This window comes from Salmo salar, chromosome ssa01 (assembly GCF_905237065.1).
Source record: "Salmo salar chromosome ssa01, Ssal_v3.1, whole genome shotgun sequence".
NCBI lineage: Eukaryota > Metazoa > Chordata > Actinopteri > Salmoniformes > Salmonidae > Salmo > Salmo salar.
The window spans coordinates 38,410,440-38,425,749 of record NC_059442.1 but is presented as its reverse complement, the minus strand read 5'-3'; the positions used below and the strand labels follow the sequence as shown (position 1 = coordinate 38,425,749).

Here is a 15,310-nt window from a genome sequence, read left to right as displayed (position 1 = left end):
AATTGATTAATGGACTGCTGAATGTACACTACCATTCAAAAGTTTGGGATCACTTAGAAATGTCCTTGTTTTTGAAAGAAAAGCACTTTTTAAAAATGTTTTGGTCCGTTTTTAAAATAACATCATTGAACAAACTTAGTGTAGACATTGTTAAAGTTTAAATGACTATTGTAGCTGAAAACTGCTGATTTGTAATGGAATATCTACGTAGGCGTACAGAGGCCCATTATCAGCAACCATCACTCCTGTGTTCCAATGGCACGTTGTGTTAGCTAATCCAAGTTTATCATTTTAAAAGGCTAATTGATCATTAGAAAACCCTTTTGCAATTGTGTTAGCACAGCTGAAGATTATTGTTTTGATTAAAGAAGCAATAAAACTGTCCTTCTTTTAGACTAGTTGAGTATCTAGAGCATCAGCATTTGTGGGTTCGATTTCAGGCTCAAAATGGCCAGAAACAAAGACCTTTCTTCTGAAACTCGTCAGTCTATTCTTGTTCTGTGAAATGAAGGCTATTCCATGTGAGAAATTGCCAAGAAACTGAGGATCTCGTACTTTGCTGTGTACTACTCCCTTCACAGAACAGTGCAAACTGTCTCTAACCAGAATAGAAAGAGGAGTGGGAGGCCCCGGTGCACAACTGAGCAAGAGGACAAGTTCATTAGTGTCTAGTTTGAGAAACAGACGCCTCACAAGTCTGCTTTTTTGACACCACGCTCCAAAAAGCAATTGCTGCAGGCTCTAGTTTTGTCTAATCTTGATTATTGTTCAGGCGTGTGGTCCAGTGTTGCAAGGAAATACTTAGTTAATCTGCAGCTGGCCCAGAACAGAGCGGCACGTTCTGCTCTTCATTGTAATCAGAGGGCTGATATAAATACTATGCATGCTAGTCTCTCTTGGCTTTGAGTTGAGGAAAGACTGACTGCATCACTACTTTTTATAAGAAACATTGTGTTGACAATCCCAAAGTCAACTTACACACAGCTCTGACACACACACTTATCCCACCTGACATGCCACCAGGGGTCTTTTCATAGTCCCCAAATCCAGAACAAATTCAAGGAAGTGTACAGTATTATATAGAGCCCTTATTGCATGGAACTTCCATCTCATATTGCTGAAATAAACAGCAAACCTGGTTTCAAAAAACAGATCGAGCAACACCTGTTTTGTGTGGACCCCAGGAAGAGTGGCTGCTGCTTTTGCAACGGCTAATGGGGATCCTAATAAAATACCAATACAAAATGACAATAGTCTATTTGCATATAGGCCTACTACAGCTCTGATTGGTTATGCCGCACCGGTCTGTGTAGAGTACAGGCTGAATCTTGCATGTCATTGCAATAGAATCCTACTTTGACGTGTTCTGCATACAATAATGTCTTGCGTAGTTAGTTTTACATACTAAGTACTGTACGTTGGATTAAAAGTGGCCAATATTGCATTGATTCGATCACAATTCCCACAGTAAAGAGACTTTGAGTTTTCCCAGTTAACACTATCAATCTGGTGCTTTTCTGCGTGGGCTGGTATTTATTCTGCATGGCAGTCCCGGGGAGATAGGCGCATGCACACTGCTTAGAGGGAACATTGTCTGGGACCGTGCTAGTTTTTGAGGGGGTTGGGACACAATCAAGTTTGGGAAACATTGTCATAAATGTTATCTTTAAATTGATTTATGGGATTGACTGAATGGTATAACCATTATTGTTAAATGACTTGTTCTCAATGAATTACTAGTTAAGTAAAGAATATTTAGGCTTCTGACTCACTCTCCTTTATGGCTTCATGTCCAGAATCTCCCAGCCCCGGTCCCAGTGAAGACCCGTCTGCATGCAGAGCTATTTGGAGACGCCCTCATGGTACTGGAATTCCTCAAAGCTTTCGGAGAGCTCTTTGACCTGAAGGATGAGTTTCCAGAAGGCATCACACTCGGTGAGAAACACTGGCAAAACGTTGTATTTTTACAATCACTGGTCCTGCACCTTTTAGTTTTATCACCCATGTTTGCTTTTTGAGTATAGTTTGTCATTGCTTGTGTGAAAGTACGCTGGTACAGTGACCGTCTGGTTGTGTGTGAAGAGTTTTATGACTGTGGGGCCCTTGTCTCTGTGTTCCAGAGGTGCTGGAGGAGGCCCTGGTAGGGTCGGACCCTGAGGGGCCGCTGTGTGAGCTGCTCTTCTTCTTCCTGTCGGCCATATTCCAGGCCCTAGCTGAGGAGCAGGAGGAGGTGGCCCGTGACCAGGTGGCTGAGGCGGACGCCAAAGGTAGGGATAGAAACGGGCCTCGACAACGCTTGTTTAGTATCAACTAGTTAACCCATTGATTGGTCACCAAATAGACTCTGGATGTTATCAATGGCGACATTTCATCCAGGATGTAGGATTGACTGACTTTTAGCATCATGGTAAAATCTTCGGTTTCATTGAGGTAAACCATCTTCCTTGTTGGCAGATCTGAGTGAGGCCCTGGATGATGATGCGGACCCCACCCAGTCAGCCATCAGTGCTGTGGCTTCTCTGGCTGCTGCCTGGCCTCAGCTGCACCAAGGTGAGAGAAGGACAACAGTCTTTGATATAGTCAATGTTCATATACAACTATTTGTGCATTTGTTTATTTTGTACTGAGAGCCTGGCTCCCAAACTGGAGTGCACCCCCGGGGGGGGCATGAGGGGTCATTACGGGAGGGGGACGGGGACGACTGTCTGGCTTTAAACTTACTCTTGGAAGTTGTAATAGTAGAATACAGAAGGTGCAATTTCTCAATTGGGTAGTGTATCAGTTCCTCTTGTCTTAGAGCTATTTATAACTTGTCAGAAATGTCCAGATCAACTAGCCCATGTCAGCTACCGTTTTAGAAAAATTATTTGCCCATAGATATTGTAATTTTTAATTCTCAAATATCACGTGAATACACATTAGACACGGCAAAATGTATTGCATGAAAATAAGCTTGAAACCTGCAAAATTCTCTCCAACAAGAGGGGTGTAAACAGTTTATGAACTGTGTTTGTGCCCATAGAAAGTGGCGCGTGCAGGATGTTCCCCAGTGCTGTGAGGGGGGCCCCGAGTGATAAAGTGTGGGAGCCCCTGCTCTAACTGCACATGACTCGGTCTCCATAGGATGCAGTCTTTAACTATATACAGTAGTATAAACAATAACTATACAGTACATGACTCTGTCGGTGTCTGTAGGCTGCAGTCTGAAGCAGTTGGACCTGGACAGCTGTACTCTGTCCGAGATCCTGAGGCTGCACATCCTGGCATCGGGGGCCGACTGTAACTCCGCTAACACAAAGTTCCGCTACCAGAAACAGGGAGGCTTCGGCTCTACAGACGACCCCTGTGTTGAGCTGAGACTGGCCAACCCGGCTCTGATCAAGAGGCTTTCCTGCACTGCTGTCTATGACCTGCTGCCAGGTGAGACTGAGAGAGACACACCGATTGAAGCCACATGACTTGGGGAAACACTGGAGTGATCATACAGGGTAACGCCTTGAGTGTAGCATGAGTTTAATGGATCTGTGGTGTTCTGTCCCAGGTGAGAAGCTGAAGATCCTCCATGCGTTGTGTGGTAAGCTGCTGACCCTGGTGTCTACCAGGGACTTCATAGAGGACAGCGCTGACGAGCAGAGACAGGCCAAGCAGGAGCTCAGGGAACTGAAGGCTGAGCAGCACCGCAGAGAGAGGGAGGAGGCTGCCTTCCGAGTCCGCAAGAGGAAGGAGGAGAAGTTGAAAGAACAGGAGATGAAACTGAAAGAGCTGAAAGAGAAACATGAGAAGCTGATGGAAGACGAAGGAAGAAATGGCTACATGAAGACTGAGGAGATGAACACCAGCACTGAGAGCCATTGGGAAGAGAAGACCGAGGATGAAGAGGAGCAGACAACCAACAGCAAGACTAAGAAGCGTAAGTAATAGCCTTCAGTCCTCTTACCCTAGATGTACATACTACTAGCAATCCTAGAAGGCTTTCACGTAGTGTGACTCGATCAATTGTTGTGGTGAACAGTAAAATTAATGCGAGTGTTTTGGAACTGGAATGTTCAACATAGTTGTGTGGTCCAGGTCAATATGCAGTTAACTATTTTCCCCTTTGGTTAGTCTTGTTATTGCCGTTCTAACATAGACATTTGATTTCACCCATAGAGAAAGAGTGCAGTCCCAAGGAGAAGCAGCCTAAAGACGAGCATAAAGAGGTGAGCCCAGGCCTGAGCCCAGAGGAGCTTGCTCAGCAGCAGCAGAGGGAGAAGGAGCTCCAGGAGAGGATTCAGAAGGCTGCAGCCTGCACCTATATCCTCCCCCTGGGGCGTGACCGCCTCTACCGCCGCTACTGGCTCTTCCCCTCCACACCAGCCCTCTTCGTGGAGGACGACTACTTCGGCCTGACAGAGGACATGCTGGAACCCCAGGAACCGACCCAGGAGCAGGAGCCAGCCAAGGCTGAGGGGATGGAGGTGTCTCCGAACGAGGCCAGAGAACCAGAGGACCTCTCCCAGACAGGCTGTACCCCAGGCCCTGTCTCCAAACCTGTCCTCCCAGCCCTTGTCCAGAGCAGCTCTGCTCCCCCAGTGAACCGTCCTAACCAGTGGGCCTTCTACAGCAGTCCCCAGGAGGTAGAAATGCTGATTGAGGCCCTGAACCCACGGGGCCACAGGGAGAGCAGCTTGAAGGAGGCCCTGGTGCAGGAGAAAGAACGCATTGCGCAGCTACTCGATACCGCTGCAGCAGCTGATCGCTACAACCGCACAGGTACTGATTACTGCAGTCTACCAGACTATAGAGGAGAGGCCTCTGGCTATAGCAACTTGATCCAAATGGCCAATCTCTTTCTAACATCAACAGGGCTGCATTTACACAGGCAGCCCAATTTTGATATTTTTCCCCCACTAATGTTTCTTTTGACCAATCAGATCTGCGAAAGATCTGATGTTATTGGTCTAAAGACCAATTAAGCCTTGTTCACACTGTAGGCCTTAATGATCAAATCAGTTTTGTTTTTCTAATCTGTTTTGGAAAACCGACTGTCCAAACAGAAAGTTACACGTGACCAAATCAGATTTGTCTTCAGACCGAAGTCATTTGCTGACATGGCTACGATAGTTGTCATAGTGATGTGGTGCTTCTGCTTCTTATCACTCAGGAGTTATGTGGCAAGTTAAAGTGACAACGCTTCCCAGTTGCTTAGAATGTTCAAAAGCATAGTGTAAGTACACTTTTTTAAAGCCTCAAAGGATCAGATGATCCAACTTTCAAAATTACTCCATTTAGGCTAGCCACAGCAGTCAACTAGCTAGCTAGGTAGCTGTTTTAGCTTTCTGGCAATTAACAAGCTAGTTAGCTACCACATGTTCTTCTCAAATTGTCAACAGAGTAGCTAGCAAGGCCTGTTGCATTGCCAGGAATCTGATTTGTAAACCACCTAAGAAGGTGGCTAGAAATGTAGCTTGAAATATCAGATTCTGTCCTTTTCTGGCTGTTCAGACTGAATGAAAAATAACTGTTTCGACTCGGATATGCAAAAAATTGGGATTTGAGTCACTTCAAACTGCCGACGTGAACTAGGCTTTAGTTGGAAAAATATCCGAATTTGGCTGACTGTGTAAACATAGCCCAGTTGTCACTGACTCCATATAGACTCTGGTCCACTGGTTTGTCTCACTGCACTTCAGCAGAGAATCACTTCTGGAGTGAATGAGTGAGGGATGATTTTCAATTCAAGTGTTCCTACTGTATGTTTGGGATATGCACTGTTTTGCCTGTAGTTTTGTTTGTTTGCAGATATTAAACCAGAGGCTGGTGGTAGCAAAGTGGTCTCGGCCAGGTCCAAGGCTGCCCCTGCTCTACCAGAAGGCACAGCGGCTCCTGCTGAGAAGTTCATGGGCAACCGGCTGAGAGACCTGCTGCTAGATATAGAGGACCGCATCTACCAGGGTACACTGGGTCAAATCAAGGTTAGGAGTAGTGGTGGCTGTTCGGCATGATAAATGTCCAATAGGGTGGGGGCAGGGTAGATGTCTGAGGGGGTGAAAATGTTGTGGGGGGGGGGCAGGTACCTAACTAGTGGTGGCTATTCAGCAGGCTGATGGTCTGGGGGTAGAAGCTATTGGTCAATCTGTTACTTTTAGCCATGATGCGCCTTTACTGCTGTGTCTGAGTAATGGAAGTGAACAGGCTATGGAGAACGGGCTATGGAGAACGGGCTATGGAGAACGGGCTATGGAGAACGGGCTATGGAGAACGGGCTATGGAGAACGGGCTATGGAGAACGGGCTATGGAGAACGGGCTATGGCTCGGGTGTCTGAGGTCCCTGATCTTCTTGGCCTTCCTGCAACACCTGGTGTTGTAGGTGTTCTGGAGGGCAGGCAGTGTACTCCCAATGGTGCGTTCGTCTGAGCATACCACCCTCTGTAGTACCTTGGGGTCAGCGGCGGTGTAGATGCCGTACCAGGCTGTGATGCAACCCGACCAGACAGTATGGTCTCGATGGCTCTCCTGTAGAACACTGAGGGATTCTTGGGGACAGGCCAAATTTCTTCAGCCTCCTGAGGTTAGTGTCGCTGTCGTGCCTTCACCAGTGGCCATGTGGTTTGACGCCCGTTGATGAAGATGGGGGCGTGCCCAGCCTGGTTACTCCTGAAGTCCACAATCCACTCCTTTTTTTTGTTTTGCTGACATTGTGGGAGAGGTTGTTTACCTGGCACCACACCGTCAGTGCATACCTCGTGCCTGTAGTTTGTCTATGGAATGTCAGGGCGATAGGTGAATTGGAGAGGGTCGAGTGTGTTGAGGTGATGTAGTCTTTGACTAGCCTCTCGAAGCACTACATGATGACGGAGGTGAGTTCTATGGCTCGGTAATCGTTCAGTTGCTTTCCTTGGGCATGGGGATGATGGTGGACATCTTGAAGCAGGTGGGGATAACGGCCTGAGATTGAAGATGTGGGAAAACACAACCGCTAGCTGGTCTGCATGTGCTCTGAGGATGCCGTTAGGGTTGGCATCCTTGCAACGTTTAACAAGCACGTAGCCCTCGTCCTCAGGAGACTTTCCTCAGCAGCTCAGTTGTGAAGCGTGAGGAAAAAGGTGTTTAGCTCGTGCGGTATGGGCGGCTTTGTTATGCGCGACTTGACTGGCTTTCTTTTTGTAATCTATGATCATATAAGGCCCTACAACATACATCAATGCTTTTTTTTGTTTATGAGTCTGGTGACTGAGTCTGCATATTTATTGATGTTATCCCCATAGATGACCTGGAACATATTCCATGTGATCAAAACATTCTTGGAGAATGGATTCTGGTTGGTCAGACCAGTGCTGTGCAGACCTGACCGCCAGAACTTCCCTCTTGAGTCTTTGTTTGTACTTGGGATGGAGTAAAATTAAGTCATGGAGTTGCTTCCATTCAGCCACAAGCGCATTACTGAGGTCGGGCACTGATGTTGGGCAATTAGGCCTGGCTTGCAGTCGGCGTTCCAATTCATCCCAAAGATGTTCGATGGGGTTGAGGTCGGGGCTCTGTGCAGGCCAGTCAAGTTCTTCCACACCGATCTCGACAAACCATTTCTGTGTGGACCTCGCTTTGGGCACAGGGGCATTGTCATGCTGAAACAGGAAAGGGCCTTTCCCAAACTGTTGCCACAAAATTGGAAGCACAGTTGTTTAGAATGTCATTGTATGCTGTAGCTTTAAGATTTCCTTTCACTAGAACTAAGGGGCCTAGCCCAAACCATGAAAAACAGCCCCAGACCATTATTCCTCTTCCACCAAACTTTACAGTTGGCACTATGTATTTGGGCAGGTAGCGTTCTCCTGGCATCCTCCAAACCCATATTTGTCTGTCGGACTATCAGATGGTGAAGCGTGATTCATCACTCCAGAGAACCCGTTTCCACTGCGCCAGAGTCCAATTGAGGCAAGCTTTACACCACTATAGCCGACGCTTGGCATTGCGCATGGTGATATTAGGCTTGTGTGCGGCTGCTCTGCCATGGAAACCCCTTTCATGAAGCTCCCAACGAACAGTTCTTGTACTGATGTTGCTTTGAGGCAGTTTGGAACTTGGTAGTGAGTGTTGCAACAGATGACAGACAATCTTTATGCATTTCAGAACTTGGCGTTCCCGTTCTGAGCTTGTGTGGCCTACCACTTCGCGGCTGAGCCGTTGTTGCTCCTAGGTGTTTCCACTTCACAATAACAGTACTTCTACATTCAAAGTTACTGACCTCTTCAGTAAGGCCATTCTACTGCCAATGTCTGTCTATAGAGATTGCATGGCTGTGCTCGATTGTCTACACCTGTAAGCAACGTGTGTCTTAAATAACCAAATCCAGTCATTTGAAGGGGTGACCACATACTTTTGTGTATAAACGCAAAATGTAAAGTGTTGGTCCCATGTTTCATGAGCTGAAATAAAAGATCCCAGAAATGTTGCAATCACACAAAAAGCTTATTTCTCTCAAATGTTGTGTACAAATTTGTTTTCGTCCCTGTTAGTGAGCATTTCTCCTTTGCCAAGGTAATCCATCCACCTGACTGGTGTGGTATATCAAGAAGCTGATGAAACAGCATGATCATTACACAGGTGCACCTTGTGCTGGGGACAATAAAAGACCACTCTAAAATATGCAATTTGTCACACAATGCCACAGATGTCTCAAGTTTTGAGGGAGCCTGCCGGAATGTCTACCAGAGCTGTTGCCAGAGTATTGCATGTTAATTTCTCTACCATAAGCCGCCTCAACAGGGTTTGAGAGAATTCGGTAGTACATCCAACCGACCTCACAACTGCAGACCACGTGTATGTCGTTGTGTGGGTGAGCTGTTTGCTGATGTCAACATTGTGAAGAGCGTGCCCCATGGCGGCGGTGGGGTAATGGTAGGGGCATGCATAAGCTACAGACAAACAACAAAATTGCATTTTATTGATGGTAATTTGAATGCACAGAAATACTGACGAGATCCTGAGGCCCATTTTTGTTTTAAGGTATCTGACCAACAGATGCATATCTTTTTTCCCAGTCATGTGAAATCCATAGATTAGAGTCTAATGAATTTATTTAAATTGTTGGATTTCCTTATGAACTGTAACTTTTGTAATTGTTGTATGTTGCGTTTATACTTTTGTTGAAGTCCCCCTTGACAATGAATGCTGCCTCTGGGTACGTGGTCTCCAGCTTGTTCAGGGTCCAATGAAGATCTTTTTATATATTTTTGGTGTCTGCTTGGGGCGGGATGTACACAGCTGTGGCGATAATCCCTGATTTCTCTCGGGAGGTAAAAAGGGCGAAATTTGATGACCATGTATTCCAAGTCGGGTGAACAGAAATTCCTGTAGATTTCCCCCGTCACACCACTTGATATTGGTCATAAGGTAGAGCCCTTCCGTCTTTGTTCTTGCCAGAGATCCCTCTTCCTATCCTCTTAATGAACTGTAAAACCCTCTGTGTATAATCTGTATGTGTACCATGGTGCAAAGGGGCAATGTTATGATGCTCTGGTTGGTCAATAGCTCTTTTTCTGATTAATTGCTTTATTTCACATACTAATACAGCTGCACCGTTGCTTCACCGCCTGGTATGGCAACTGCTCGGCATCCGACCGCAAGGCGCTACACATGGTAGGCGTACGGCCCAGTACATCACTGGGGCCAAGCTTCCTGCCATCCAGGACATATATACTAGGCAGTGTCAGAGGAAGGCCTTAACAATTGTCCAGTCACCCAAGTCATAGTTCTCTCTGCTACTGCACAGCAAGCGGTACTGAATCGCCAAGTCTAGGTCCAAAAGGCTTCTTAACAGCTTCTACCCCCAAGCCATAAGACTGCTGAACAATTAATGAAATGGCCACCCGGACTATTTACCTCGAACCCCCCCCCCTGTTTTACACTGCTGCTACTTGCTGTTTATTATCTATCCATAGTCACCTTACCCCTACCTACATGTACAAATGACCTCGACTAACCCGTACCCCTGCACATTGACTAGGTACCGGTACCTCCTGTATATAGCCTCGTTATTGTTACTTTTCATTTTTTACTTTATTGGACTGCGTTGTTGGTTAAGGGCTTGTAAGTAAGCATTTCACGGTAAGGTCTACACCAAATTTGATATGATATGCAGCAAAAAATCTGTTCTTCATTGTTAGTAATGATTAGGTATTTGACAACATAATGAATGAGCTGTTATGAGGGACTATGAATTGTTTATTTTTTATATACAGTGGTAGGCAGAGTTATGAATTGAATCTGAATGCTTTCCAATTTTCCTCCCAAACTTTAAAAATGAACATGTATTTTTCAGGGAATGAAAACATTGATTTGATGACATCTCTGGTTGGTCATGTATTGTAGGTGATGGAGAGGAGTGAATGGAGGAAAGCACTGGAGGAAGGCCACTATGAACTGCTGAGCCCCGAGTTGAAGGAGAATGGTTTTGGGAAAGGAGAGAACGGTGACGTGGAGAAAATGGAAATAAATGATAACTTGAAAAAAGACGGGTAAATGCTGTACATCCACCACATGGTCTGAATTTTGTGCTACTGTCTGTCAAATTGTGCACCAAGAGGTTAGCTAGATATAATGAATGGTTACATTGATGAATTGTCCTTATGTCTGATAAAAAGACGGCTACCATATACTTAAATGAGTTAGGTGTTTGTTCACAATATATATTTTATCTGCAAAGTACACTATACAGTACTTTGGGAAAGTATTCAGACCCCTTGACTTTTTACAGTTTATTACATTACAGCCTTATTCTAAAATTGATTATTTGGTGTTTTCCATCAATCTACACACACTACCCGATAATGACAAAGCAAAAACAGGTTTTTAGACATTTTTGCAATTTATGAATAAACTGAAATCATGGTTGCTTAAGTATTCAGACCCTTTACTCAGTACTTTGTTGAAGCACCTTGGGCAGCATTACAGCCTCGAGTCTTCTTGGGTATGATGCTAGAAGCTTGTCACACCTGTATTTGGGGTGGGTTTCTCCCATTCTTCTCTGCAGATCCTCTCAAGCTCTGTCAGGTTGGATGGGGAGCGTTGCTGCACAGCTATTTTAAGTTCTCTCCAGAGATGTTAGATCAGCATGCACTGGAGCGCAATTTTGAGTCTGATAGCAAAAGGGTCTGAATACTTATGTAAATTTGGTATTTTATATTTTTTATCCCCCTTTTTCTTCCAAATTTTGTGATTACAATCTTGTCTCAAATCTGCAACTCCCCAACGAGCTCAAGAGAGGCAAAGGTCGAGTCATACGTCCTCTGAAACATGACCCCCCCCCATGCCGTGCTTCTTAACACCCGCTTGCTTAACCCGAAATCCAGCTGCACCAATGCGTCGGAGGAAACACTGTTCAACTGATGACCGAAGTCAGGCTGCATGCATCTGGCCTGCCACAATGAGTCACTAGAGCGCAATGAGCGAAGTAAAGCCCCCCCCTCCCCCATGGCCAAATCCTCCCCTAACCCAGGCGATGCTGTGCCAATTGTGCGCCACCCTTTGGGACTCCCGGTCATGGCCGGTTGTGACACAGCTTGGTATCGAACCCCCGGCTGTAGTGACACCGATGCAGTGCCTTAGACCACTGCGCCATTCGTGAGGCCCTGTTTTTATTTTTTTATATATTTTTTTAATATATAAATTAACAAAAATGTCTAAACTGGTTTTCGCCTTGTCATTATGGGGTATTGTGTAGATTGTGGGGAAAAACAACATTTAATATCATTTTTAGATTAAGGCTGTAACATAACAAAATGTAGAAAAAGTCAAGGTGTCTGAATTCTATCCAAATGCACTGCATTTAAAAAAGTATCTGGACACCCCTTCAAATTAGTGGATTCGGCAATTTTAGCCACACCCGTTGCTGACAGGTGTTAAATCAAGCACACAGCCATGCAATCTCCATAGACAAACATTGGCAGTAGAATGCTCAGTGACTTTCAACTTGGCACCATCATAGGATTCCATCTTTCCAGCAAGTTAAATTTCTGCCCTCCTAGAGCTGCCCCTGTCAACTGTAAGTGCTGTGGTTGTGAAGTGGAGACGTCTAGGAGCAACAATGGCTCAGCCGCGAAGTGGTAGTCCACACAAGCTTACAGAACGGGACCGCCCAGTGTTGAAGCGCGTAACACGTAAAAACACTCCCTACCGAGTTACAAACTACCTCGGGAAGCAATGTCAGCACAGTAACTGTTTGTTGGGAGCTTCATGAAATGGGTTTCCATGGCCGAGTAGCTGCACACAAGCCTAAGATCACAATGCCTAGCATCGGCTGGAGTGGTTGTAAAGCTCACTGCCAGCTGACTCTGGAGCAGTGGAAATGCATTCTCTGGAGTGATGGCTTGCGCTTTACCATCTGGCTGTCATACGGTCCAATCTGGGTTTGGCGGATGCCAGGAGAACGCTACTTGCCCCAATGCGTAGTGCCAACTGTAGACTTTGGTGGAGGAGGAATACTGGCCCAGGGCTGTTTTTCATGGTTTGGGCTAGGTCCCTTTGTTCCTGTGAAGGGAAATCTTAACGCTACAGCATACAATGACATTCTAGATGATTCTGTGCTTCCAACTTTGTGGCGACAGTTTGGGGAAGGATCTTTCCTGTTTCAGCATGACAATTCCCCTGTGAACAACACGAGGTCCATAGAGAAATGGTTTGTCAAGATTGGTGTGGAAGAACTAGCTGGCCTGCACAGAGCCCTGACCTCAACCCCATCGAACACCTTTGGGATGAATTGGAACGCAGACTGCGAGCCAGGCCTAATCGCCCAACATCAGTGCCAGACCTCAGTAATGCTCTTGTGAATGGAAGAAAGTCCCTGCAGCAATGTGCCAACATCTAGTGGAAAGCCTTCCCAGAAGAGTGGATGCTGTTATAGCAGCAAAGGGGGGACCAACTCCATATTAATCCCCATGATTTTGGAATGAGACGTTTGACGAGCAGGTGTCCACGTACTTTTGTTCATGTGGTGTATATATATTTTATTGACTCCCAGAGGCGAGAGCATAGGATCAGTAAAAAAGCATGTGCAGGTTGAATATTTCATTGGTCAGGTTCCAGGAGCTGAAGGGAGAGACCAAGAGGTTAGCTAGATAGAAATATGGTTACATTGAGTTAATTAAGAAAAGGCCTGGGTACCAGACAAGTACAAATTTGATGTTGAACTTGTTTTTCATACGGTTTGAATAGAGAAGCTCATGTCCTCAAATGGCAACAGCTGGTTCAATAAGAGTTTCAAATTCCACATAGCTTTTTGTATTTTCTTTACTCATTCTTTCATCCCCACTGTATCTTTGACACCCAGAGGAAGATCTTTGTTGACACCCACAGTTGAACACCATCTCTCTGTCTGCTCCATGTTCCAGTTTACAGGTGTCATTGTTCAGGATACAGGAGCTAAAGGGGGAGAGTATCAATGTTGCCTCCAGCCCCAGCACCCCTCAGCTGGTCAACAACACAGTCCACTACCTGGCTCAGGCCCTGGCCCACATCCAACAGGGCATCGAGAGGAAGTTCCTCAAGGCTCCACTGGGTAGGCCAGCAAAACTCAGAAGTTTCCGTAGAGAACTGGTATTGTCCTTATTGCACCCTATTCCCTTTGTAGTGCACTACTTTTGACCGGAGCACATAGGGAATAGGGTGCCATTTTGGGCGCGGTGTGCACTTAAATCATTGTGAATTGTATTAACTTTGAGCTGCAGATTAAGGCATTTCCTGGATTAAAAAATGTCAGTTGAGAATCTCTATTAAAATGCTGTTTAGGTCAAGCTTTTGGTCACAGAGACCTTTATCAGAGCATCTAACAGACCTTAACTGCCAGACAGGCAGGGAATAAGTGCCACCTGTGATTTAATGTCTGCTCAGACCTGTATTTTTCACACACTAAACTGGTCATTAGAAAGGTCCATGCTTATTGCATTTGTGTTTAGAGCTGTTAATGATATGTTTGACGTTCAAATGTATCTTGTGGACTGTCATGGCAAACGGTGCCTCATCTTTGTTATCCCCTCAACAGGAGATGAAGACTCTAAAAAGGACCAGAAGGCAAAGAAGAGAGACAAGAAGAAAGATGAGGATCAAAACAGTGAAGGTAAGGATGATGGCAAGAAAGGAAGGCAAAATCAGCACTATGAAATTGAAAAGCTCTTTTTCCCCAAGCATGACGGATTTGAGATATATAAAATCCGTCATGCTTGGGAAAAAGAGCTTGTCTATTTATATATCACACACACACAGAACCAGTCAAAAGTTTGGCTACCTACTCAGTCAAGGTTTATTTTTTCTATTTTCTACGTTGTAGAGATGATATTGTAGTGATGATATCAAAACTATGAAATAACACGGGGTAACCCAAAAAGTGTTAAACAAATCAAAATCTATTTATTTGAGATTCTTCAAAGTAGTCACCCTTTGCCTTGACAGCTTTGCATTCTCTCAACTAGCTTCGAGGTAGTCACCTGGAATGCATTTCATTTAACAGGTGTGCCTTGTTAAAAGTCAATTTGTGGAATTTCTTACCTTTAATGCGTTTGAGCCAATCAGTTGCATTGTGACAAGGTAGGGGTGGTATACAGAAGAGAGCCCTATTTCTTTAAAAGACCAAGTCCATATTATGGCAAGAACAGCTAAAATAAGCAAAGAGAAACGACAGTCCATTACTTTTAGACATGAAGGTCAGTCAATCTGGAATATTTCAAAAACTTTGAAAGTTTCTTCAAGTGCAGTCGCAAAAACCATCAAGCACTATGATGAAACTGGCTCTCATGAGGACCGCCACAGGAAAGGAAGACCCAGAGTTACCACTGCTGCAGAGGATAAGTTCATTCGAGTTACCAGCCTCAGAAATTGCAACCCAAATAAATGCTTCACAGAGTTCAAGTAACAGACACATCTCAACATCAACTGTTCAGAGGAGACTGTGTGAATCAGGCCTTCATGGTCGAATTGCTGCAAAGAAACCACTACTAAAGGACACCAATGAGAAGAGACTTGCTTGGGCCAAGAAACACAGGCAATGGACATTAGACCTGTGTAAATCTGTCCTTTGGTCTGATGAGATTTTTGGTTTCAACCGCCGTGTCTTTGTGAAACGCAGAGTATGTGAACGGATGATCGCTGCGTGTGTGGTTCCCACGGTGAAGCATGGAGGTGGTGTGATGGTGTTGGGGCACTTTAATGGTGACACTGTTGGTCAATTATTTATAATTCAAGGCATGTCTACCACAGCATTCTGCAGCGATACGCCATCCCATCAAGGTTTGCGCTTAGTGGGACTATCATTTGTTTTCAACATGACAATGACTCAAC

General features: G+C 45.2%; 1 protein-coding gene across 3 annotated transcripts in view; it reads left to right on the top strand.

The window, feature by feature from the left end:
* LOC106602003 (bromodomain adjacent to zinc finger domain protein 1A) overlaps positions 1-15,310 on the top strand; it is a 46,227-nt gene that overhangs the window by 15,864 nt on the left and 15,053 nt on the right. For all 3 annotated transcript variants that reach the window (XM_014194462.2, XM_014194448.2, XM_014194456.2), the window contains exons 11-20: positions 1,797-1,935; positions 2,121-2,267; positions 2,455-2,550; positions 3,196-3,420; positions 3,542-3,910; positions 4,150-4,752; positions 5,782-5,954; positions 10,352-10,497; positions 13,369-13,535; positions 14,019-14,093. In XM_014194462.2, the coding sequence (XP_014049937.1) occupies positions 1,797-1,935; positions 2,121-2,267; positions 2,455-2,550; positions 3,196-3,420; positions 3,542-3,910; positions 4,150-4,752; positions 5,782-5,954; positions 10,352-10,497; positions 13,369-13,535; positions 14,019-14,093 (2,140 nt within the window). The remainder of the gene's footprint in view (positions 1-1,796; positions 1,936-2,120; positions 2,268-2,454; positions 2,551-3,195; positions 3,421-3,541; positions 3,911-4,149; positions 4,753-5,781; positions 5,955-10,351; positions 10,498-13,368; positions 13,536-14,018; positions 14,094-15,310) is intronic.